This window comes from Balearica regulorum, chromosome Z (assembly GCF_011004875.1).
Source record: "Balearica regulorum gibbericeps isolate bBalReg1 chromosome Z, bBalReg1.pri, whole genome shotgun sequence".
Taxonomy (NCBI): domain Eukaryota; kingdom Metazoa; phylum Chordata; class Aves; order Gruiformes; family Gruidae; genus Balearica; species Balearica regulorum.
The window spans coordinates 64,566,995-64,592,622 of NC_046220.1; the positions used below are offsets into that span (position 1 = coordinate 64,566,995).

The window sequence follows — 25,628 nt, forward strand, 5'->3', positions numbered from 1 at the left end:
GTTCTCAACTAACAGGAGGACAACTTTGAGAGCATGTTGCTTGATCTTCCTTTACATAAACGCAAACGTGTGCCTTGCAATGATTTTTAAACATAGCTCTAACAATACCTGAAATAATCACAAAAGATTTCTAATCTAGAACTAGGACCAGATATATGTCACTTACCATCACCTCTACACTCCAGTGAGGTTCTACAAATCCATGGACTGTGAGTTTACGAAGCACTAGGAAAATAAAAAGTTATTTGTGTAGATATTTCTCAGCCTTTGTTCCAACGTATTTCAGAACACAACTACAATTACAGTTGCTGTGCCTTTCTTCCAATTGTCCATATTAAAAAACACATTTAATTTTGGGCCTTTGGATATCTCAACCATACTTAACATGACCTTAATCTTGTTGAAATTACTTCAAAATTCAGTACTTCACACGTAAAATAATGAAGAAAACTCCAAGAATTACTGAAACAAGAAGAAATCTGCAAAAGCTGTAAGTATTCAACTTCTGAAAGGTTCTGCAGTAGGCCCACTACAGTCAACTAGGGCCTATCAGCCATCTTATGAATTTTCTCAGGTTTATCACTGCCAGTAACCCATAGAAGCCACACGCTACACCTTCTGAAACAATTCAAGACTGGTATTCTACATTGCAAGCACTGCACACAAACATCTCAATTCTTCAAAGCAGCAAAGTACAGCAAGGATATGTAGTCATCCTGCTGATAAGTACTTGAGCAACCACCTAAAATCTAAACTGACTGCTAAGGCTACCTCTTCACTGAACCCAAGGTGAACTCAACGCAACAAAATTCATAGGTCAGCTTCCTCAGTTAACTGCCTATAGACAGACAGATGTAAGCCTAAATTACAACACGTATAACTAAGACCTGTTATGCCCTCCACTTTCCCACTTCCTAGACTTTGACTTCTTACAGCACGCAGATCAGAATGGTACATACTGAGAAACAAGAGTACCTTCTCACCCTTTCATGTGAACAACCTCCTCCTGCCTTGCTAAAGGTACAGATAAAATAAACCAAGATTGTTTTTCCCAATGAGCACGGTTTTGTTGGAGAATGCTAACTCTTTACCATAAAGGTCTTAGTCATTTGCTGTGAAGAAACTTACTTGACTCCTTGTATTTAATATCATTCTGTATTATTACCTTTCAATGACAACAAGGTTCTTTCTAGTGAATTCGTGGCTGCAGCTTCATCCCCTGCACAAACTTGCTGTAGGAACGTATCGGTATGATGATTCCACAAGGAACACGCAAAGCTATAAATACCTGATGCAAGCTGCAAAAGGAAGAAAGACCAACAAGATATTTGATGTCCTGAATTTGGCTATAGCATAATAAATTCCTAAATTTTAAAGGCTAGTTTAGACTGTTAAACTATTTAATCCATCTTCTTGTACATCACAGGCCAGAGAGTTTCACTTGCTGCTTTGCTGTACTGAGTTGTACTGATCCAAACATGTTTTCCAGAAAAATGTTAACCCTGTAGTGCCAGATGCTTAGAGAATTTCTTTTTCCTACCTAAAGTTCAAACAACTATGAACAGTGTTCCCAACACAGTCAAACTGGATGCACTGAAAATTTTCATTCATGTCAAATCTGATGATAGAGGAACTTTCGATACTGAGCACAAGTTAAACCCCAACATTTAAGCATAAAAAGCCTGCTTAAAGAGTATGCTCATTAAAATGAAATTTCAATGATATTTTTGACAAGAACTGCCTTACAAATCTAAAAAAAAATAAATTGTTATAAGCCTTTTCTTTGCATGTCTGAAGTTGTCTCACTCTATGAATAAAAGAATATACAAAGAAAATACCATGCTGGAAAAATAGCATTCCATAAGGCAAAAGGTTCATATGAACTTAATGAATTTCTTGAAAACACAAAAATGACTGAAGATAACAGCTCTTTCTGGACCTAGTAAGACAGTGGAAATACAGCAGAGATACTGTTGGACATGACAACTTTAACAACAAATACTGGACCTTACTACCTATAAATTCCTTTGTCCCTCTGTTGAGATGGTATAGATTTGGCTATTTTATGAAGGTGAGGCTTTGGGATTAGGTTTTGATTTTTTTGCTACATCCTTGAACGTTAGTGATGCTTTCAGCTGCACAACCGGGTTGTATAAGCAACATCTTAATTTAGGAGAGCTCTAGAAAATAAATCATTATTTCGCTTGCTCTTTATTGCTTTGGAATTAATATCTGTGAATATACCATAACCTGTATTGTTCAATTATACAGATCATGTATAATGGCCTAATAGATTTCAAAATATAAACAAAATTCCTATATGGACGTTACATTCATCCATACCTACACATGGCAGAGAGAGAAAATACTGTTCGTCTATACACACATCTCATAGCAACGTATCATTGTTTCAGTCCTGTCCTATTATGAGAGCCAGCCTTCAGTTCCTCAGAGTCCTGACAATTAAAATTTCACCTTTAAGATTACACAGCCAGTATTTTTTTCTACATAGATAAACGGGTAAACCTTCAGAAATAGACTTCCTTATCTGCACTGTAATCTTTTCTTTAAAATAGAGGAATAAAATAAAATTTTGTAAGTTCAAATGTAACATGTTTGGAAAAAATGTTTAACCCACTGAATTCAGTTAACTGTACTACATCATTGCCTGACTCCAAATGGGATGGGAGATTCAACAGCCTACAGCCAAAGGTAAATCTGTGTTCTATCAGTGGATTCTTACAATGGAGAAGGTAAGCTACATGAGACAAGATTTGACATTTGCATTCACATCTTGCCTTTTAATTAACTGGTAGAAAGAAGTTGGTCTGGAAAAACCCCAAACACATTCCCACTGCAATAAAATCCAAAAATACTGTAGTATGGAAGCCCGAACCCCAACATTTTTTAAAGACTATACTGAATTATGAATCCACAGCACACTTCCAAAAACACTGCAAATTCATACATAATAAGATCTGCTGTACAGCATGATAACATAAGGCTGATATGCAGATATTGTTCTGTAGATGAAACTCTGCTTCTTAACGCAAGTTATCATAACACTTAAGCTGCATGCAAAATTAATAAAGATCTCCAAAACATTTCACTTAGAAACTGACTTCCAGTTATTTAATATTGTACATATACCCACCAAAGTAAGAGCACTTCTGTTTCAAAGGCAGGCATTAAAGTCAACATAACTGACATTAATGCACTGTCAGCTACCCACAGGAAGTTGCAAGCATGTACAATATGTGGTTTGCATGCTCTACAATATTGCATCACATTACTTACATCATAGAAAAGTTTCCTATCTGCAGCAAGCCGTTTGGATGCCAGGGTCTTTGTAACATGATAAAAGGTAAGTAGTGCTCTGTGTTGTCGAAGATCATCCTGGACTTTCACAGATTCTAGAAGAGTGGGTATAAGTTCTGGCCATTGCCTTGGGCAGTCCACCCTGGCAACTTTAGCAATCAGTACAGAGATCTGAGTTGCTATCTGCAAAAAAGCAAAAAAAAACATTCAGGAAGCGTACAACGCAGAAATTAACAGCCAAATAAAACCTGAATTAAAAAAAAAACACTAGTATGAATTGCTAGGTTTTTTGTGGGTTTTTCCTCAAACTATTTTTAAGTTTGCTGAATGCAAATCAATGTGGAGAAAAAATGTCGTCCATTTTATGTTTATAGTAAATATTTACAGAAAATGCTAAGCTGGCTACTTTGTTTAAATTTTACATAAAGACTACTGAATTTATTTGTTCTGGAAATCACATAAATGAAGACACAGATGTTTGGGAACCACTTTTTTACTTAGCAATCTTTTCTATCGCTTTCTACAAACACAGACTGCTGAATACACACTACCCTCATTCCTGCTATACCTCAATTTTAGCCTTTGCAGAGACATTCCCTGCCCTCCCCATGCATACGTGCCTGCGAGCTGTGGTCCTGTCCCAGTGGCTGGAGTCAAGAGACTCTCAAGTTGCTCCAGACCCTTACACCAAAGGCCATGGGCACCTACGCCACCCCCACCATCTGACTTTGTTTGCTGGCACCAAATCCCACTCACACCAGTCTTGCCGGTAGCTGGCACCTAGTCTTTGCAGCACACACACATGACAGAGTGAGATTGCACAGAAAGGTAGTTAAGGGCCTCAAGCAGAAGACAAGACAGATGGTGGAGATTAGGGTTTATTCAGACATGGGTACTGAGCAGCTGTGGTCTACACATGACTGGCCCTTTTTATACCCTCTTTTTGTCTATTCCCCCCTTTGCTGCTCCACAACTCCCTTCCCCTAAACATTCTTCAATAAATTTTGTATATGTTATGCTTCATAACCCCACCACAAATATCAAAAAAACTTCATGTTCTTGTTTCCCCATTCTTATGCCATTTGCGTTGAGGTTGTGCAACCAAGGACCTTTTCAACAAAGCAGATTCTCTCACCTTCAACATACCCTTAGAACTACCACCACACTTCCAGCTTAGGGACAAAGACACCTTCTTATGCCATCAAAAGGAACCCAAGTGACTTACAGGCGTAAGAGGGAATAGCCGTGCCCTCCCTTATCACTTCCTTAGCTGTTTCATCTGAAGTCTGACCACCCTACAAAACTTCCTACAATATTCACTCCCACCCACTTCCTTAGGGAGAAGAATTGCTTCAGAAAACTGACGTCAACATTTGCAAGGAAGAGCTTAGAGTTCTATTTATTTTTGGATCAAGTGATGTCAATTGGCACGAGGGAGCAAATACACTCTTCTCCATATGTGATACAAGAAGCAATCTCTCCAGGGATGCTAAGAGTATTTTTTCCTTGAGGACTGGCTTTTTAAGTGAAAAAAACTGCTGTCATACATTTCAAGGAGTATTTTGTTCCTCTGTTCCCTCCATATGGTAAATATCTTCAGAAGGCATGGAAATTATGCTCCCGACATATGGTATGTTCTGTTTTTCTTCTCCCCCTCCCCTGGAAGTCAGCTCATATCATCACATCTCAATACTATGTCTAATTCTTTTATTTTCGGTTCGTTTTGTTGGGCTTTTTTCTTTTTATACATACAAGGGTCATAGTTTTGCTCCCTTCAATGATGCAGAAAGCACAAGTAGATAGCAACTGTGTTATGAAGTGCCTGCGACTGGAAAAGAGCACTCATCAGGAACGCAAGACATCAAAACTCAGGCATATCAAGCAGACTAGGGACTAAATGAAAGATGCCTCTGAAAGGAAACCTCAAGATATCTACAACACAGATTGGGGAATAAGGGAGAAAGAAGGGGAGATGGACTCACATACTTCAATATCACAACAATTGTTTGGGCAATCATTTAGGAGCAGGCTGCTGACATAAAATAAAACAAAATCCTCCACATCTTAAAAGACTACATCCCAAAAATATCATAAGGACACCCAAATAAATACATAAAGCCACAAGTCTTTAAAATGTCAGTTAAAAAGGTTCCCATCTTAACCTGCAACTATAGTCACAGAACTGTAGAACTGTTCATCAGCAGTGAAATTTATAACTATAATTTATACCATACTATTGTCTTAGCAAGCAAACTGATTAAATACTAATGGAGGTATTGAAAAATTATTGATAAAAAGTTTGAATTGTTTTCTTCACAATGCAGTAAAATTAGGTTTTTAGAATGTAAATACCATTCAACAACATCAAAATTAAAGATTTCATAAATTTTATACTACCTAGTAGTAGCATAAATGATAAACACTTTATGGTCCAACATGACATACTTCATGGTTCCTCTTGGTTGAAATAAAGCAAAAAGTAATATTTAGTCCTATTTCTTACATTGAAACTATACCTGCACTACAAATCTAAAGATATTTTCTATGTCCACCTGTGTTTTAAAAAATTGCCTTTGAAATAAAACCTTAAATTCTAGCCAAAAGTGTCACTGCACAAAGGTCTTCTACAAAGACTAAATTACCCTAATTTTGACACATTGCTCTAATCCTACAATAAACATTAATCCCATCGAGGAATCCTGAAAAGTTGAAATTGAACTGTCTGCAGAATAGAAGTTTGTTTGCTATACATTTTCTTTTCAAGCTTTACCTTATGCAAATCATTTCTATATTTTCTTGAAAAAATTCTTTAAGACCTATCTTAAAATATTAGCAAATACTTCACTGCAGAATCTCATACTTACATGAGCAAGAATGAGTTAGCAGAAGGAAGACTGATTCATCTAGCATGTGCATATTCTGAGCCCCTAACATTAGTTCTATTCTCAGTTTAACAATAAATCCTTATTTTAGTCAAAACAGTAGCTTAAAATTAGTCACTTTATGTAAGACAAGACACTATCATACTGAAGCTTTATTATGCCTATATAAATTCATCAATGCTGTGATTAGATATGCGACAGCACTACTGCTTAGGTGGGTTTATGCAGCAGCATTCTCAACAGCTCATTCCTACTAATGCCATCACGACCCTTCCTTGTATGGATATACTGGGAGTCAGATCAGAGAACGGATACAGCTGAAAAAAGAAAAGTCACACAGGCAGAGAAGGTTATTTTTAAGCTACGTTCATTCCCTGAAACGCTTCACGAAATGGTTACATGAACAGCGAGGGAAAACAAACTGCCACTGCAACAAAAAACAAACCAGAGACAAAACACATTGAATTATCATCTATGGAAAGATAAAGTTTGTCTGAAAGGCAACATGTAAATTGCAACTTGTCAACTTCATTATTATTAAACACTTTGTAAAGAGAGAAAGCAAATTATATACCAATACAACCATTTACTGGGAGAGTAATAATTAATCGTTCACCACTAACCTGATTCACTGGCTCATTAAAATTGGTGATAAGTCCAGCACGCAATGTAGTTTTTTCTTCTTCAGAAAGAGCACTGTGAGGATGTATTTATTAGAACATAATTTAATTTTCAATAAAAACAACTATTAATTAATATTTAGAATTATTTTCTCACTATTACTAGACAGAGAATGATCACTCGCATCTGTGCATCTGTGCTTGACTGGATGAAAATTACTTTTATACACCATTTTCTTGAAACGAATGTATTTCAGTTTGATAAACTGTCAATAGAACATCCCTTGTTCTTCCACTATCTCAAAGATATTTAAAAAGAGAGGAAACAGTGAAAGAGACAAATATTTATGAGGCCTTTTAACCTCAGATTTTGATGTGACCTTTGTAAAGAGAAAGTTCACAGAGTAAGGTACCCAGATATGTTAAGAAAATAAAGGGAAACTGTACAAACAATAAACTGATTGCTATTATACAGTTATTACTGCAGTGATTGATGGCTTGAGTAAGACTACTCCCATGTACCTTAATAGATAATGACAAAAAGATGCCCAGTATAAGGCAATCATGGTATCACATGACAGCTCTTTTTGCAAACAATCATCCTTTTCTACAACAAATCCTCTTCCACAAGCAGGTCACATAACTACACTTATAAATATGGATCCTTTGAAAATTACACCTTTGAGTGATAAATATATTGGTATAGTCTTCAAAAATGCAAGGAAAACTAGTAGAAAGGATAAATTCTATGCCATAAAGGTTAAATTTCATTCAAGTGAAGCTTTACACTATCTTTATACTTCCTTTTAAGTGATCTCTATCAGTTTAAGACTAGAAGTTATATTATACTGTAACTCCTGCACTACTTCAGACTTTATACGATCCATGGAATTTTCTTTTAAGTTCCAGGCAGAAAACATAAACTGCTTTTAAAAATGCCTTGTTGGTATTTATGGACTATACAATGAGAACCACCCCCCACCCTCCATCCAACCACTTCCATTTACCAATAGCACCTAGAAAGCTGTTTCTTGTACATAAAAAGATTATCATGCAAGGTTTTTTAGATGAAACTGTGTCACCTAACATTGCAATGATATAGAAGCATGCATGCAATCACATCTCAATGAAGTCTAGTGGCTGGAAATTAAGATTAAACACACCAACATAACCACTTCCTGTTGTCTGACCTCAGGCACAGATAATAACCTACTAGTTGTAGATAGTGAGATTTAAAACAATGCTTAAAGCTCCCTAAAACAGATCTAGACAAATACTAAATATTCATCTCAAAAGAATAAAAAGCAGAGATAGGATTTACCGTAAGATCAAACATTTGCAACAATATTCTAGTTTTCACTTTCCCTCTGCCTCTGTGTGTAACACAAGTGCTCACTATTTCCTAAATCAAAGACTTATCATTCTAAGTATGTTACACAAGGGGATGGCGGGGGGGGAATTATTGTTTCACTGGTGACTCAGAACTGCACACTATGTCGTATTTTTCAAAGGTAATTTACAGTACTCAGGAACCACATTCAAATTACTTTTTATCAAGACTTAGGCTGTATGATATTTAAATGTAAAATTAAATTAAGCCTAAAAACATTTTGGGTAAAATTCACAAAGATTCCTGCAATGGTAAGTTTTTCTGCAGGGAACTATTTCAGTTATTAATCTAAAGCCACTAGATGACATTTTAGGGAAATAAATTTCTCTGATTTTTTTTTTTAATACAAAAATGCAGGATATACACATACAAGCATACTCTAAGTCATTTCTAAAACTTGCAAGCTACTGTTAATACAATTATGAAATATAATCTCAATTAAATGTAACTTGTACAATGATTCAAGGATGACAGAAAGCACCTAAAAAATTCATTTGTAAAGAAAAATAAAACCTGTTCCACTATATTATTTCATTTACCTTGTTCATGAGCTCATGAGGTCCCTTGCCTTAACTATTTTTTCATAATTATAATTATATTGCTCATACCATACACATATTCCAAGAGCAGCAAGCATTCAATTCATTTCTATAAGTAAAAATGCTGTAATTACGCTTTTGCCACTACAAACAAAACAAAGGAAAAGAAGCAGCCTTGCAAGGATGAACACCTCAAATATATAAGTTTATCACCAAAGTTGGCAAAGAGTAATAAAAAATAAAACTCGAAGAAATCGATACAGATGCAAGTGGTGTACTGCGGTATGTGACAGGAATCGGGGATTCTAATAGCTCACCAGAAAGCAGATGGAGGAATTTATTGTTTCAATAATAATACGACAGTGACACCCACTGGAGACTGGATCCCCCTGCCACAGGCTCAGCCCCCTGCATGAGTAAGCCACAGACAGCAGTGGATTTATCCTCCTTTTAACACATCACAAGAAAGGCCCACGACACCATACGAAAGCTAAAAGCAGGCTAGAAGTCATGAAGAGTATGTACCATGCAACAAGTTATTTCCCTTCAGCACTGAATTACACCACATCAAAATTTAAAGCAAACTCCTCTAGAGAAGAACTTCTAAGTATATATGTTGTAGTCTTTCACAATTTGCAATTTCATGTTTCTGATCTTTTTCTGTGTTTGGTATGGGGAAACATGTATCCAAATATTTTTAAGCTATTTTGGAGCTGTTTTTAAAAAAGTCTAGTACTTCACAAACCAGAAATCCAAATCTGAAGAGTTACTCATAGTTATCATTCAAACAAATAAAAACACAGATTTAAGAAGTATTACTAAAGTTGCCAAGCCAGTAATCAAATCAGAGAACAAAGTCCACAAAAGACAGGATTTAAGTGTAATTATCTGTAAAATCAAACACTTGTTCAAGAAAAGGAACTCTTAATAAACACTCAAATTCAAGAAAAGCCATTTCTGAAGAAACCAAAATCACGTGCAAAATCAAAGTGAGACCGACCACCTTTTGAGGAGGCTGACAACAGTTTCAAAAACACAGGCAAAACTGCCCCTGAAAAGTGGCTATGACAACCCTAGGCCCTTCTCCACGGCAATCCAGAAAGCTGCCTGAGAAAGCACGAGGGAAAGAGTTCATAGGCCCATCTCTAGAATCACTCTCACTGGAAAATGCTGTTTTAAGTCAAAGGCACATGGAGAACAAGCAGCAAAAATAGGACAGACAGCATCGGTGAACATGTACCAAAAGCAAAACATTCCACTTAAAAAAAAGGAAAAAAAAAAATATTTGTTAGTACTCACTGTTCTGTAGCTATGTATTTTAGCAAAATGAAACACTCAGTTACAGTACTGCCCAAAGAATTCACGATCTCAGCATTTTCCTGCTTTGTAGTAGTAGCAGCTGAGAAGCCACAAATGCTCAGCAGAAGGGTAAAGCCAGTCCTGGTTGATTCATCTGAAATCAGCTTCAGCGCACTTGTACAACAGAGGCATTTAACTGATCGGGAAGGTTCCTGGTGATTGAAAGTTCTCTACAAGTACATAAATATTCAAGCCAAATTGTTCTAAAAGAAACCATCTTTAGCACTGATTTACTAAGGAATTAAGGACATATGAAGGTATTATCTGCCTGCAGGAACCCACCTCCAATTCTCATAATTCTTCAAACTACCTAGTAAATTTCAACTACATTTGGCAAAGAGCAGAAATATCAGTTGTATGATTTTTTTCCCCTTAAATTTTGTGAAAATCAACAGCTGAGTAAAGTAGACAGTCCTGAGTTAGCATCCCACTGAGAAAGACAGGTATAAAATCTGCCCTTTCCTTTGAAAGGCAACAGACACCAGTCACCTCTGAATCCAATGTCTGCTCTACCAAACAGGATGGGCAGATCAGAATAAGCTTTGAGGTACTACCATGGATAGACATGGGATGGATGCTGATGTGATAGACAAGACAAAAGATGACAATTTTGCAACAACAACAAAAATAGAGCCTTTAAAAAGCCAATGAGGCATTCAAAAAATCACAGTATCCAAAACACAATCGGTTCACAAATCAACTCAGAAATCACAGCTTAAAAGTAACATTTCTCAAAATGCCCTCAACATATTCTGCTAAGAGAAAAGCAATATGGGTGACTGCAAAATACTGACAAGATGTCACATATGACAGATTTAGAAAGAAAATTAGAAATAGAGAAAATATTGGACAGAGTGGAAATTTAATACATATTTACCACATAGAATCTTTAATAGCAATCATTATTTTATACATTAATTGCGTTAAATTTGTGATAGAAAATTAGAAATGGGGAAAAACTGGACTTATACTCGAAATTTAATATAGATTTACCCCATGGAATCTTTAATAATAGCCAATGATTTTATTAATTTTTTTTAAATCACATCGTACATCGAAAGACTGCTACTCAATTTTTACCTCGGTTCAAACAGTAAAATTGTAGTCATTACTTATGCAGGAAATGAACCATGTTTTTTTTCCACCAGAAGTGCTACTAATATCTATCTAAAATATTAACAAATTGGAACAATATATTTTAATTGCTTCAGATAATGCTTGCTAAGTACCAGTAATGTAAGCAGCATTATCTCATCACTTAAACCAGAAATGTTAAAGGTATATGCCATCCTCCATACAAAAGAAAGTATTTTCCTCTTGTATAAAGGAGAATCCGAATGCTTGCAGATGCATCGCAATCATCCACATATACAAAAAAAAAAATCAGTGCTTTATGTAATAATGAAGGAGTACTACTATTTAAAATGCCCTACAGATGCACAATTTCATCACTTTTCCCTCTTTTGGTGGATCTTCAGAAAAGCTTGCAATGTAAGGCAAAATGCATTAAACTATCTCAAACAAAGAACACAATGAAAATCATGCCATACTTTCTGAACTAGCTTAGATTCATGAACCATAAAAACTGGACCTGAAAATCCAATTTGCACCCTACACAACCTGACAGTGATGTCCCACCTATTCATATTACTAGTATTTAAAAGACAGACTGAACACTTCCACGTCTTAGTTCCTGAAAACAGTGAAGGAAAATTGAAACCCTTTTTGAAATTATACTTTTTACAGGCGGGGAAAAAACAAACAACTTCACATAGAACACCAAGAGGCATATAGTTCTGTGGATATCACAAATTATAATGGCATTGTTTGTAACTTTTAGGTAAATTATTTGGTGCTCGAGAATACTGGTTAGATTTTTAGCTTCTTTGCAGAACTTTTTGCCATGTATTATCAAAACCCACATATCTGGACAACAGAAAATGAAGATCAGAACTTGCTATCATGATAGTTACTTCCTCTTTCTCAAATACATATTCAATATGAATTATTAATAAGCTTAAATGAAATGGCTCCTTCATAATGTCTCCAAGAGACTTCCTACCTTTCACATCTGCCACTATCATAAAGTCCAGGTGTTAACTTTATAAAGCTTATCATGTTACTTCAAAATCTGTTTTCCATGAAATAGCCTTCTAACTCAGTTTTTAAAAGTAAAACATGAACAGAGTTGTAAGAAGTAATATGAAAACAGACTGGTTCATTAGTGAGTCCTAATGTTGAAATATTACATCAGTTTCACCATAAATTCAGAAGTAACTTCTATCAAGCAAGGAATTTGCTCTTTTCCAGTTTGGCAAGTGTAACAAAACCTACTGAAGAAGGTGAAGTGGAAGAAAATCAGAACTTACTGTGGTGCAACCCGTCTCCAGTAGCGATCAATTCCATTTTTAAAGTATAGCACAGCTAACCATCTTACATTCACATCCAGGCTATGATTTGTAAAGATATTCTGTTTAAAAAAAAGATTAAGTTAAAAATTGCTCAGTACGCCACAGACAGGATAGAAATTTCATTAACAAATGCACTGACATATATGTAAATACACACATCTCTGTATGTACAGGTGTATATAAACAAAATGCATTAATCAGCATGTGACAGACACGTGAAACAATGCTCTTTAATTTTTAAAGATTACAAAAATGCTTATCACTAGCCCTCATACTTGATTTATAAAAAATAAACCCAACATATAAGGCAAATGTATTTCGAATCTAGTCTAGCTGAGCAGGGAATAAAATGGTAATAATAACTAGCACCATCCAGTTATTACACTCTTTAATAACATAGCTGGATTCTGACCAGAATAAGAAACTATTCTGTACTGTGCAGTGCCACAGACTTCTGAGACCTTTCAGGAGATTTCTACATTATCTTGACATGCGCCGAGAATTGTCCTGACTACCCATGTTGGCTGCAAAACAGTGACCTGGTAGGACAGCAACTCTCAAACTTGTCTATGCTTATTCTAGGAAATTCATTTCCACTTCTAAAAATCTATTTATCTATAGACATATCTGTATGTGTGTACATACGCTTTTATGTATCTATATGTATATACAAACACAGAGGGATTATTTTATGTAGTAATGTTGAAAAATTAACTAACCAGGACAAGCTAAAATAAAGGTAGGCTATTGAATCTTAACACAGGTACTACTCTGAAGAGCAGCTTTCCTCCTGTTTTCCACTGCATCAGATGGATCCTTCTCAAAGGGGTGAGGCACTACTCCCTCCTTTAGTGAGCAAACAGGCATGAACTCCACTGTCTTATTACACAGCGCACTGTAGAAAAAGAGCGCACCACTTGTATCAATTGCTTTTAGAAAGCCACTAAGAACAGATATAAAAAATGCAGGGGTTCAGGTCAAGAGCATTTGCTACTTTGGGTGCCACGTAAACCCTTCAAAGAACTCAGCACTACTGACACCTGGGACCTCATCAAGTGTTTCCACTATGAATTCAAAACTTTTTCAACATTCTCTCAAACCATTTCTACAAGAGATTTCTAGATGTAATGCCCAACACAAAAAAATCCTCACAAACTCCTAGTGGAAAGCAAACAGACTTATGTGCCAACGAAGGTATTGACTCCAAAACTAGCAACCTTTAGAAAAACATCAAAAAGGTTGTAGCCCACTGATAAACACCACACAACATGAAAAGAATCTATAATACATCTTCCTCTCCTGAAGCTCATTTAGGAAGGACTGAATCTCTGAAAGATTTGACCTTTCCCAATGCAACTTAAGCATTTTATGATACGAAGAGGAAACTTCAAACACCGTTTTAGCCTCATATCCATGAAAAGCATTGCAAAGCAAATGGAAACATGGAAAAAGAAAACTACTTGTTCTGAAGCTCCCATTGAGCCTTCTAATTACAATTCCGCTCCTAGCTAAAATAGTCACTGGAAGCAAAGCTTCCTCAAATCAAAACAAAATGCAAAAAGGAGGCCAAGGTATCTACACAAGAACCAACAAAACCTCTCTATACATTCTGTATATATGTAGGAGCTTCCCAATATACTCTGTGTATCTATGTATGAGCTTACCAAAACAAAGTTTTTCATATAACACACTAATGCTGTCCTAGAACTAACAGGAATGGAACTAAACAATACATAAATTGATACAGCTGGTAAAGGACAGAGGTTGCTTTTCAAAAAGAGCCACTCAATCCCTGGCTTTTCAGCTCTGTTCTTCAAAAGACAGATGCATAACACCTTCAAAAGAGAAGCACAGAGACTAACATTAGTAACTCCACTACGTACTAAAAATTGTAGATTCAAAGACGTATGTTTCATGGTTCTTCAGAATTTTCTCTATTCTGATCATCCCAGAGGAAAATGTACCTGACAGTAAGTTATTACTTCCTGTATCCCATAGAGATTCACTGTCTTGCCAACTCTCCATTTATCATTACCTGCTTACCCCCACCCTTTTCTGCTCCACCAAGAAGGTGCCAACTATCTTCTCTCCCAGGCAGTCCCCCATCATAATCAAGTTAAACAAAGGAGTAGAGATTCTCTACTTCTATTTAGTTTGGAAGATTACTGTTTATATTTCACACTTGAAGAAAGGCTGATGTGTCCCCAAACCAGGCTACTTAACCACGTTAAGAGAATTAACAGTATTTGATCCTTTCAAACACTGCATTTTTAGCCCTTATATTTAAAACTAACTCACATCAAATTCAGTTACACCTGTGAGTGCTCAACTTGTTTACAACCTGAGCTGTAAGCTCTCACAGCAAACATCCAGAAGATAAAGAATGCCCAGTCAGTGGCAATTTCTGCTGTGTTCTAACAAGATCACTTATCACCACAGAAACACTGTGATGTATGGCAAAGGCAGTGAGTAAAACACAGTTTGATAGCTCAAAAGTCAGATTTTTTTCCCCATTCCCTAAATCCCCTGATTCACCTTCAACTTCCAAACAAGTGAAACACAGGGTCTACAGAGAACAGAACATGTCACTCCACAATGCTAAGTCATTCGTCCTACACACTGAAGACAGATGTTTGTAGGAAAAGCAGTTTATCTGTGTTTTTAAGACTATTACAAATGTACACATAGGAATCTGAGAATTACAACACTCTTAACTTCTGAGTGTCTTCTCTGAAACAGTTGGGTCTCCTTCTTTGACTATGTTTTCATCACCTTGCACCATATTAAAACATTTATTTTATCAATGGTTGTAGCACCTTTAGAATCATAGAATGGTTTGGGTTGGAAGGGACCTCAAAGATCATCTAGTTCCAATCCCCCTGCTGCGGGCAGGGACACCCTCCACTAGACCACGTTGCCCAAAGCCCCATCCAACCTGGCCATGAACACTTCCAGGGGTGGAGCATCCACAACCTCTCTGGGCAACCTGTTCCAGTGCCTCACCACCCTCACAGTAAAGAATTTCTTTCTAACATCTAATCTAAATCGACCCTCCTTCAGCTTGAACCCATTACCCCTTGTCCTGTCACTACACTCCCCGATAAACAGTCCCTCACCATCTTTCCTGTAGGCCCCTTCAGGTACTGGTAAGCCACAATTAGATCTCCCTGGAGAACAATCCCAACTCTCCCAGCCTGTCCTCATAGGAGAGGTGCTCCAGCCCTCTGATCAGCTTCGTGACCCTCCTCTGGACTCGCTCCAACAGCTCCATGTCTTTCTTGTCCTGGGGCCCCCAGAGCTGGATGCAGTACTCCAGGTGGGGTCTCACAAGAGTGGAGTAGAAGTATTCACTTTTCCCATTTCAGGAACCTCACTACCAGCCCAGTCAGGTAATGTCCCTGGGAGTCCCTCTCCACTGACAAGGAAAGCAATCCTAGCTGGGTATCAAACTTAGTGCAATGAAAAGCATGGGGAAACTTCTGTGAAATAAGTCATAATACATCAACTCCAGAATAAAGACAAGGTGATTACTGCCTTGGTATATACAAGTGTTCCTGCCTCATGGGGTAGTAAAGACAATTCCTTTGACAAGGGTCCTCTTGATCTTCTGTTATCTAGAATCCACAACAGGCCAACAACAGCTTTAGCACAAGAGCCCACCCCGTCATGCCACCAGAAGGAATCTCCTCCTTCTCCTGAATGTCTGGGTAAAGATGCTGCTTTGAGACACAGTGATGATAATGCCTACCACCGCATAGCAGAAGGATACTAGTAGCTGGACCATGATGACTCAAGGCTTTTCTCAGCCAGAGGCCATGGTTCAACAGTATTCTAGAGAGCCACATTCTCAAAATTACTCAAAGTTTACTTAATAGCACTTTTCCACTGTATCTTACCAACAACACTGAATAAAAACCTGGCTGTGTCTCCCACTGCTTCAGTTGTTCCTCAGCTGGCTTCAACACTGCAGTATCTTGACTAGTAGCTTGGGTCAAGACTTGCAAAACAATAGTGCTAGCACTATTGAGATCCATGAAAATCTGAGGACATTTAAAAAGGAGGAAAAACACTTAGAGGAAAAAAAGACAGCAAATATAGACAGGTATTTTCCATTCATATTATCTGAACAGTCCACGCTCATTTTTCATTAGACTACATTGTGTAAGACAGAATTACACCCACTCACAGGCAGTGTCAAGGCACAGTGATTAAACTATTTTGCTTTCAGAAATCTCTCAGCAGAAAAAGCAAGCATTGTCTATCATTATACGGCCATTTACTAGATTTGAGGAATTACAGGAAATATTTTGATTTTAAACCACTTACCTCTCCTATGAAGCACAGCAAACTAAGAGCAAAACTGCAACTAGCGATGACTTCAGCTGTAGGCAGAGCAAACCATGGGGCTGTCTGAAAGAGGCAAAGATGCACAGTATTAACATTTTCATATTTTCTGAATAGTTTTTCCCCCAAAAGAGAAAATGACACATTTCAGATAGTTGAATTCTACAATTAAAATTGGTCTAGACATTTTATATCAGTTAAGAGGATGAATTATCATTTCAGAGAGTCCTAAATAAAAATGAGTTTTCCTCAATATATTTGTGTTCCTTCATTATCTATGTAGCATATAAAATGCTAAATAAGAAGGCCAATTGCCTAACTTCCAATATAAATACTCTTGTACTGCATACAAAAGAAAACATTGCTCTCCGGATGACAGAGATTAATTTATAACGACCACAGAAACAGCATTAAAACAAATTCAAGAGAAACGTATATAAAAGCAACTATGAAGTCTGACAAAATTGGTTTTCTGTCTACAAAAACTTGTTTATAACCTATGTAAACTTTTTGTAATATGAATGCACATTAAATATTTGTATATGTAAGTTTTCCAAACAACCAACCAAGCACATTTTCTCTTCAAAGAGCCTTGAGAATTTACTTTTATTTAACATTAAAAAAAAAAAAAAGCTATTTTTCCAACCTTCAGGAAAAAAACCCTGAGGTGTAAAATTCTTACTGTGATGGCAAGAAAGCTAGACAAACGACATCTTATTCTGACACAGGTTTAAAATTTTGATTTTTTGAAAAAACAACCATATTAACAACAAAACTAGCAACAGGATTAAAAACCTTTTATGCTAATAATAACCCTACACAATTTAAAGAAAAAAAATAATCTAATAATTCTCAATCTCTAAGTCTCCAATCATACTCAACAAAAACTGACTAAAAATTTAAGGTCTTGAGGTTAAAGAAAGTGTAATTCAAAGCCGTAAGCCACAATATCATATCTCTCTTTACAGCAATAATTGAACAGAACAAGTAGCTCAACCTCCGCTTTACACTTTACAAGTGATGCATCTTTTTATCTCTCTACTTTAACTGCCCTGTGTACTGGGTTTGTGTGGCAAGGTTTTGGTAGTGGGGGCTACATGGATAACATAGCTAAGAAGGAAAAATAAAAAAAGAAAAAAAATGAACAGTTTTTGCAACAGGAGAGAGAAGTGAGCAGATATGAGAGGAACAACCCTGCAGACACCCAGGTCAGTGCAGAAGGAGGGGCAGGAGGTGCTCCAGGTGCTAGAGCAGAGATTCCCCTGCAGCCCTGGGAGAAGACCATGGTGAAGCAGGCTGTCCCCCTGCAGCCCATGGAGGAAGGATGACGGGGTGTAGAGATTCCACCTGCAGCCCGTGGGGGACCCCACGCCGGAGCAGCTGGAGGCACCCAAAGGAGGCTGTGGCCCTGTGGAGCTGGAGCAGGCTCCTGGCAGGACCTGTGGCCCCATGGAGAGAGAAGCCCACGCCAGAGCAGGTTTGCTGGCAGGACTTGTGACCCCGTGGGGGACCCACGCTGGAGCAGTCTGTTCCTGAAGGGCTGCACCCCACAGAAGGGACCCACGCTGGAGCAGTTGGTGAAGAACTGCAGCCCGTGGGAAGGACTCATGTTGGAGAAGTTAGTGGAGGACTGTCTCCTGTGGGAGGGACCCCTGGCTGGAGCAGGGGCAGAGTGTGAGGAGTCCTCCCCCTGAGGAGGAAGGAGCGGCAGAGACACCATGTGATGAACTGACCACAACCCCCATTCCCCGTCCCCCTGTAGTGCTCCAGAGGTAGAGAAGCCAGGAGTGATAGAGCAGCTTGACAGGCACCTGGTGCCAGCCAAGGTCAACCCACCTCACCCTGCAAAACTAATCTACCTTCTATTTCTTCATATCTACTTGTGACAGTCATTTCAACCTTTAACAATTTGCAGATTCTCTTCCTGCAATTATTAGACCTTTGCATGAGAAACTCAAACATTAAACTTCTCAGCTCTCTTCTCAGAAGACTATTAATATCCACGGGACCAGGACCCCAATTTAGACTATAAAATCCCATTGGTACTGGTTTATCACCTGTGTAATAGCACCCAGCACAAAGAATCAACATCAAGGCAAGACTTTGATGTTACACTAAAAAGTCCAGCTCGCTTCCTTTTTCCATCAAAAATAATCATGGAATAATGAATTTGTACATAATGCTGTTGACAGGACAGGCAGTAAAAAGAGGTCTTTGAAAAGGTGCAATCTTTTTAACTTTCTTCTTTTTTGCAGATATTTTGATTATCTTGAGTACCTTAGGCTGCCTTCATTACTGCACAGCCAAAATTGTCCAGGAAGCAGGATGTAATGATAACACTGGAAAACTCTGGGTTAACTTGTAAGGATCACAACAGGAACTCCATATTCACAGCACAATGAACTTGAGTAAAATAAAGTATACACAAGTAAAGCAGCAATAAAAGATATATTCAGATTTTTCTGGTATAAACACCTTAGCACTGAAGTACCTAGTACACCTAACAGAATTTCAGAGCACCTAAAAATGGTAGTGAAGTAGAGGGAGAGAGGAAAAGAAGGATATGAGAAAAAAAACAGAAGTAGGTGTAGACTTTGCACTAAGGAGGAAATCACGGCTCAATTCCTGCAAGATTAAAGCTACACTTCATGTTATGAAGTTTTCATTTATTTCCATTCAGAAGTCAAATTACTTATTTTAAAAAGAAATACAGTCTTATCTTACATTCTCAAACAAGGCCTAATAAAGTATAAATCTGAAGCGCCTGTCGAACTAAAAGTATAGCAGGCCATCAGTTTGATTATCAGACGAAAACCAAAAAACAGAGAACTTCTGAAAGTTAGTAAGCTGGCAGAGCATGTGTGTGTAAACAAAGTGATAAATAACTTTGTCAACTTCAGAGAAGCTGATTTTAGGCCTTTTGCTGAACAATGTTCTCCAAATAATGAGTTGCCATAGGAAAACTGCACGTGTAGCAACAGTGAATCTGCAGGGCATACCCAGATCTGTGCTGAAGATTCATTACAAGGACATGTTTGAGAGGAAAAAAATGGATTATGGAGCATTCATGTAACAATTGATTTCACACTACAAAACTAAGATCAGCTAAATTAAATTATTTCTCAGCTACATTCAAATCTGACACAGAACAGGATGGAATGGTGCTTCTACTGAAGATTTATATATTTCACCCAGAATAGTTTTTATCAGAAGACTTACTTATTGAAATTCGTACAATACAAACACAAAACTCATGAGGCTTTTTTTCATTTTCTTATTTCAAAATAATTAGCTGGCAGATCTAAAGACAATAACAACACAAAATTAAAAAAGAAATATCCACAAAACTTGTTTTATTAATGCTTCTCATTCTTGAAAAAGTTTATATTTTCATTTAAAAATTGGAGCAGCTATTGCCACTCAAAAAAAACCCCAAGAAAAACCAAACCAACCTTAGCAGGTCAGAACAAAAGTTAATTTAATCCAGTGTTCTGTCTCTGTCAAAGACCATAGCAGATGCCCAGGTCAGGACAATCTTGTAGTGATATTTCTGAATAGTCCCATCCTGCAGAAAACTGTGGTTAAAGGATTTCCTAGTCAGACACAGGGAATTTAAACTGAATAGCCCTCAAGAGATTTAGTCTTCCATGAACTTGCACAGTTGCTTTTTGACCCCATGTAAACAACAGTCCTCACACAGCACTGGATAAGGCTGTTCCAAGCAAAATAAAATTGAAGATAAAAATAATAATCTCCCTGAAGATGGGGCAATTTTTAGATATAGTTTATCAATAACGTAAAATATTTAAGGAAGCAGTATATTCTGTGTGATTTGGATGGCAAAAAATTAACTGGAAAAACATCTGATACGTGTATAGCAAATGCAAATGGCAAGATGCACAAATGGCAATAATTTTCATTATGGCTGGGATTTTGCAAAGTCCATTGCAAACTTATCATCAGAACCCATACAGACCAAGCAGCTGTCCACTGCTTTTACATTTAAGAAATTCCTCTAAACTGTTTCTGCTTTCTTCTCATAAGTCACTAGAGTCTTATTTTTTACAATTATTTTCCTTTTTTTAAAATATGAAAAGGAAAAAAAACCCAAAACCTATTTCAAACAAATCCTTATGCACCAAACTTGATTTTGCAGTTTAAACTAGCTACAAAGAAGTTACACTGATTTAATTAGGCACGGTCACCAAAACAAATAGCATGACCCTCTGCTTGTCCCTGCGCCCCTTAAATACCTGAAGCTGGAGGGATTAGGGAAAATGCACAGTTTTTTGTTTGGAGTAAGCTCCCCAGTCATTTCCACACCACACTGCTAGACAGGTGAATGTGCTGGGCATAGAGAAGCAGGCAAAACACGTGCAAGCAGCTTCTTCACTGTGCAGCAAGCAGATGCACTGCTTCTTCAGCAGCAATGCTGGCTTATGCCTGCTTAAGGTGTTTGCCAAACTGCAATTTTAATAAACATTATGACTACTATTGGGAGATTCATGACTTTATACTAGGGTGTTTATCAGTATCATAACAATGAATGAGTAGCCACTTTTAGGGATCTCCCTTTCCAGCAAAATGCAATGCAGTGATATTAGCAACCTCTTTTTCCCCACAAAAATAATTCTTAACACTAGAGTGGAAAAAAAACCCCAATTTTTTTCTTAAATCTTAAAAAATTAGAAACAATCAATTACCAGATTCAAATACAGAAAAACAAAACAATAGCATGCCTTCAAGGTGGCTTCAGCACTCCTGTCAGCTAGAGAACTTTCAAGTAAAGCTAATTCCTAAATGTAAGAAACCACAATTTCCTGGGATCTAATCCTGTATATCAATCTTCTTTTGCTTCTCTGTCTTACCAAAATGCAAAGTGAACATAGAGGAAACTTACGTATTATGACAGAGCCATCTTAATAATTGCCCCCACAAGGCCAAAACATATGACAGGATAATGGAATGGGACAAAAAAAGTGAAGCCAAAGAGCCAAGCCATCTGAGTGCACTGTTCCACAGACACCAGAAGTGGCATGGGGAGGATGGAGGGATACGGGACTTCTCACAGTGTTGAGCCATCACAGGCTCAGGTCCTAACAGGCAATTTCAACTTTGACAAAATCTCTCCTTACAGGATTTCTATTGGGAACTTATCCTCTGCATGCACTCCGTAAAGATGATTGACTCAATGAGAACATGAGCTCATATCTCATGTTAATGAGATCCTCCCAAAACAGTTTTGATTACTGCTGTGTACAGATGCCTTTGTGAAATCAATTCCTGTAGATAGAACACAGCTGTACTTTAGGAGTTTAAACCCAGAACTCTCAAATCTTAATCTGCTGTGACCCCCCCCCCACTACCCTCCTTTTTTTTCTTTTTTCAACTGCTGGGTCAGGGTGTCTTCAGATCATAACCTACAGAGAGGGCACACAGACACTCCTAAACCCCACAGAACAGCAAAATATTGGCTCCAATATTGCGGGATGAGACAATTTTCATTCATCTCTTACAAATCAGGCTTTTCTGTTGCACAGCAGAGGGACAGAGGTTAGAGGGACAGAGGTTACATCATATGTGGGTTACATCACAGTGACTAGGATTTTCTCCACAGTCTGTGAGGTACTTCTAGAGCTTAAGTCACTGTTGAACAAGTCCTACAAGACTAGAGATGAAACAGAGGAGGTGAGTATTAAATAGCTGCCATCTTCACAGGTATGTATAGAAGTGCTGGTAGAGCCTGTCAACCTTACAAGCAACATTTTCTCAGAAGGAAGGCAGGGTCTGCACTTCAAGTCACAACAGCCAGAATTTCCAAGTTTGATCACTGGGTAAGGTTAATGTTTCCCATCTTTACTTACTAATCTCAGACTGTGTCTTCACAATAAAAATGGAGAAATTTCAGAAATGTTGTTTGCTTTCTGCTGCTCTTCTGTGGTTCATACCCATTGCTATCATAACTAAGGAGCAGACGTTGGGTGAGGGAGGAAGAAAAATAAATTCCTTGAATTAGAAAACATTCAATACTGTCAGCTGAAAATCCAAGCATGGCCCTATTGTCATGCTGGAATTTCTTCTTGTGTGAGGGAAAAGAGCCTAATCACTCACAACAAGGAAAAGCTGCTCTCCAGGATCCCACTGAATATGCACGGAACTGAGACAACACCATATTCTCAAATCTCACTTGGCCGGGAAAAAAACCCACTCAGTTACACCTAGAAGATAAGCAACACATCAAATGCCATCCCCTCAGCACAATCAGATGGTGTCTTCAGAAACCACAAGCACCAACACCAGCTCCTCATCATTACCATCCAACGTCCTGCACTTACATTCCCACTCCCGAACTCCTTCATCTCCTTTCACTTGCAAAAATGCAAGACTCACTTCTGTTCTACTCTTCATTCTTTAATTCCCTTTCTAAGGAAGTATCTGCACACAGATTTTACTTCAGAGAATATTCAAAGTCTCTTAAATGTTCTGCCATACTGGCTTAATGTAGTAGTCAATCCTTTTGATAAGAGGCTAAAGAGTATCCAGGTACTCTTCCCGTAACACTGAAACACATCCAAATTCTAGAATCACGTCAGCTATGAAAACAAATGAAGGACTGCTATACATCTGCAAGGGAACAAAGCAAAAGATTTCATCAGTAAACGCCTCCACACTTCACTTTTTCTGGACTTCAAAGAGTGCAGTATAACAACTCATATCCAAGCAATTAATTCTGTACTTTTTTTGTTATTTTTTGTTAGGAATTCAATAAATTCTTTTCCACTGTAATGAGCTGCAAGAATGGATTCAGTTAAGATTCTCTGAAATGAGAGGAGAGAAAATGGTAATATATCACCCAACATACAGCGTGTTCTCACTGATAATGCAAATACATACTGGGCTACTTTAAGAGGAACGCGGCAAGCAGCTCTAGGGACATTAACCTCCTTTACTCAGCAGTATCAGAGACTGCTTCTAGAATACTGTCTTCAATTTTGTCATCACAGTTCTCCCTTTCCTCAGTTCAAGAAAGATGTGGAGAAATTGGAGAGAGGCCACAGCTACTAAGATAGTCTGGGGTCTAAAGCAAATTACCTATGAGGACAGGTTGAGGACTTGTTTAGTAAAGTGGAAGCTAAGGGAAGACTTCTTAGACACTTACAACTAACTTCCTCAAAGACACTTACAAGGAGGACAGAGCCAAACACTTCTTGTCAGCAGATTATAGAACTAATAAATAACTATAAAGCTACAAACTGCAGCTTGGGAGGTTCAAGTAAAAACTTAAGACTGTCTGTTCCAGCACATTTGTTTTAAGGAAGACAGGAAAAATAAAGTTTCTGTTCTGAAAAGCTGCAAGAAACACTTATGGGTCACCTTCTGAAACAAGTAACAAAATACTAGCATTCATATCAATATCACTATGACATATTAGCAATGCTTTTAACGATACTGTCAACTTCAGGAACAGCTGGTAGCCTCTCCAGCCTTCTATAGACTTTCCGGTGAGTCTCTTTTCTAACACTGTAGTACCTGTACCCATCATGCCATATGTTGGTATTTCTACTGAGCAGTAGACCCAAAAGAACTGCCAGTATCCTGGCTATACAAGGTACTACTTAAAACCACTAATGACTACACTAATGACCACAATCACTACAATGACTAATGTTAGTCATTACTGAGATTATTCAAAAACAATAGATTTTTCTTTATGTAAATTAACAAGGCTGTCCATGCTTTGCCTAATTTATGCCACAGTAAAGACGACAAATAAAAACATCTAAATAGGAAAGAGGGGGGGATTTTCTCCCATACTACTACTGATAGAAATACAGGAATAGACTTTCTACAAATTTATTTTCACAAAAACACAACATTGAAACTAAAACTCAGGTCTGAAAAAAGTCAGCATGCAGAAGACAAAAAAGACTAAAGAGGAAGACAGGAATACAGGACAGCAGTGAGCAAGGCTGACAATAACATTTAAGGGAGTTAAGTCAGATTACATTAAAAATATTGAGAAGAATGGTGTTTCAGGTGAAATGGAAAGCACCAAACTGAGAGCTCCTAACTCAAAGAACAGGAAGTAAAAAAAAAAAAAAGACAGTGCGACTATTCCAAGGATTTGCTTGCATATAACTCAAAAGAAACTCTGTCACAGCATTCAGTATTGATGACATAGAAAAAGCTGAAGGGATATAGAGAAAATAGAAGAATATTTTTCATGTTTAACAGTAAGCTTACAGGATGGCCAATCTCACAAGACCAATCTCATTCCTTTAATTTCTTCCTAGTTCACCTAACTTTAACAGATTTTCAAAAAAGATATGATAGAACCCTTTATAACAAACTCATGTGCAACAGCTGAAACAGAAGTGCGAGTTTCAGTCTACCCTCATGCTCTGAAACAGCTTTGAACCATCTCAGTTTAACCACAGTTATAGCCTGCTTCTGATGACAGTTTTACATTTTTATATGTAAAACCTGGGTAACAAAAAAGTTTATTACATTATTTATACATACGGTACTAAATGTCCTAATGTCCTTCTGCAGAATGGTACAATGAAAGAATGAGGGAAGAAAAGCAGAGAGCGATGAAAAAAAACTGGTGTTGAAATGAAGCTTCAAGAAACCAAAACCCACAGGGAATACGCTATTTGTAAAGACTGAGTGAGTTCTCACATATTGTGAACATTAATTTGAAAGCCACGGCAAATACGTTACAGACATCACTTCATCCATGAGACATGGAAAGCAAGACAAAC

At 37.5% G+C, this 25,628-nt stretch overlaps 1 protein-coding gene across 4 annotated transcripts in view; it reads right to left on the reverse strand.

The window, feature by feature from the left end:
- The window catches only part of IPO11 (importin 11), a 93,351-nt gene that overhangs the window by 66,522 nt on the left and 1,201 nt on the right, over window positions 1–25,628 (reverse strand). For all 4 annotated transcript variants that reach the window (XM_075739414.1, XM_075739412.1, XM_075739411.1 and 1 more), the window contains exons 3-9: window positions 16,846–16,929; window positions 16,416–16,559; window positions 12,478–12,578; window positions 6,824–6,896; window positions 3,298–3,501; window positions 1,166–1,298; window positions 167–225 (exon numbers count right to left, since the gene is read on the reverse strand). In XM_075739414.1, the coding sequence (XP_075595529.1) occupies window positions 167–225; window positions 1,166–1,298; window positions 3,298–3,501; window positions 6,824–6,896; window positions 12,478–12,578; window positions 16,416–16,553 (708 nt within the window). In that variant the 5' untranslated portion in view covers window positions 16,554–16,559; window positions 16,846–16,929. The remainder of the gene's footprint in view (window positions 1–166; window positions 226–1,165; window positions 1,299–3,297; window positions 3,502–6,823; window positions 6,897–12,477; window positions 12,579–16,415; window positions 16,560–16,845; window positions 16,930–25,628) is intronic.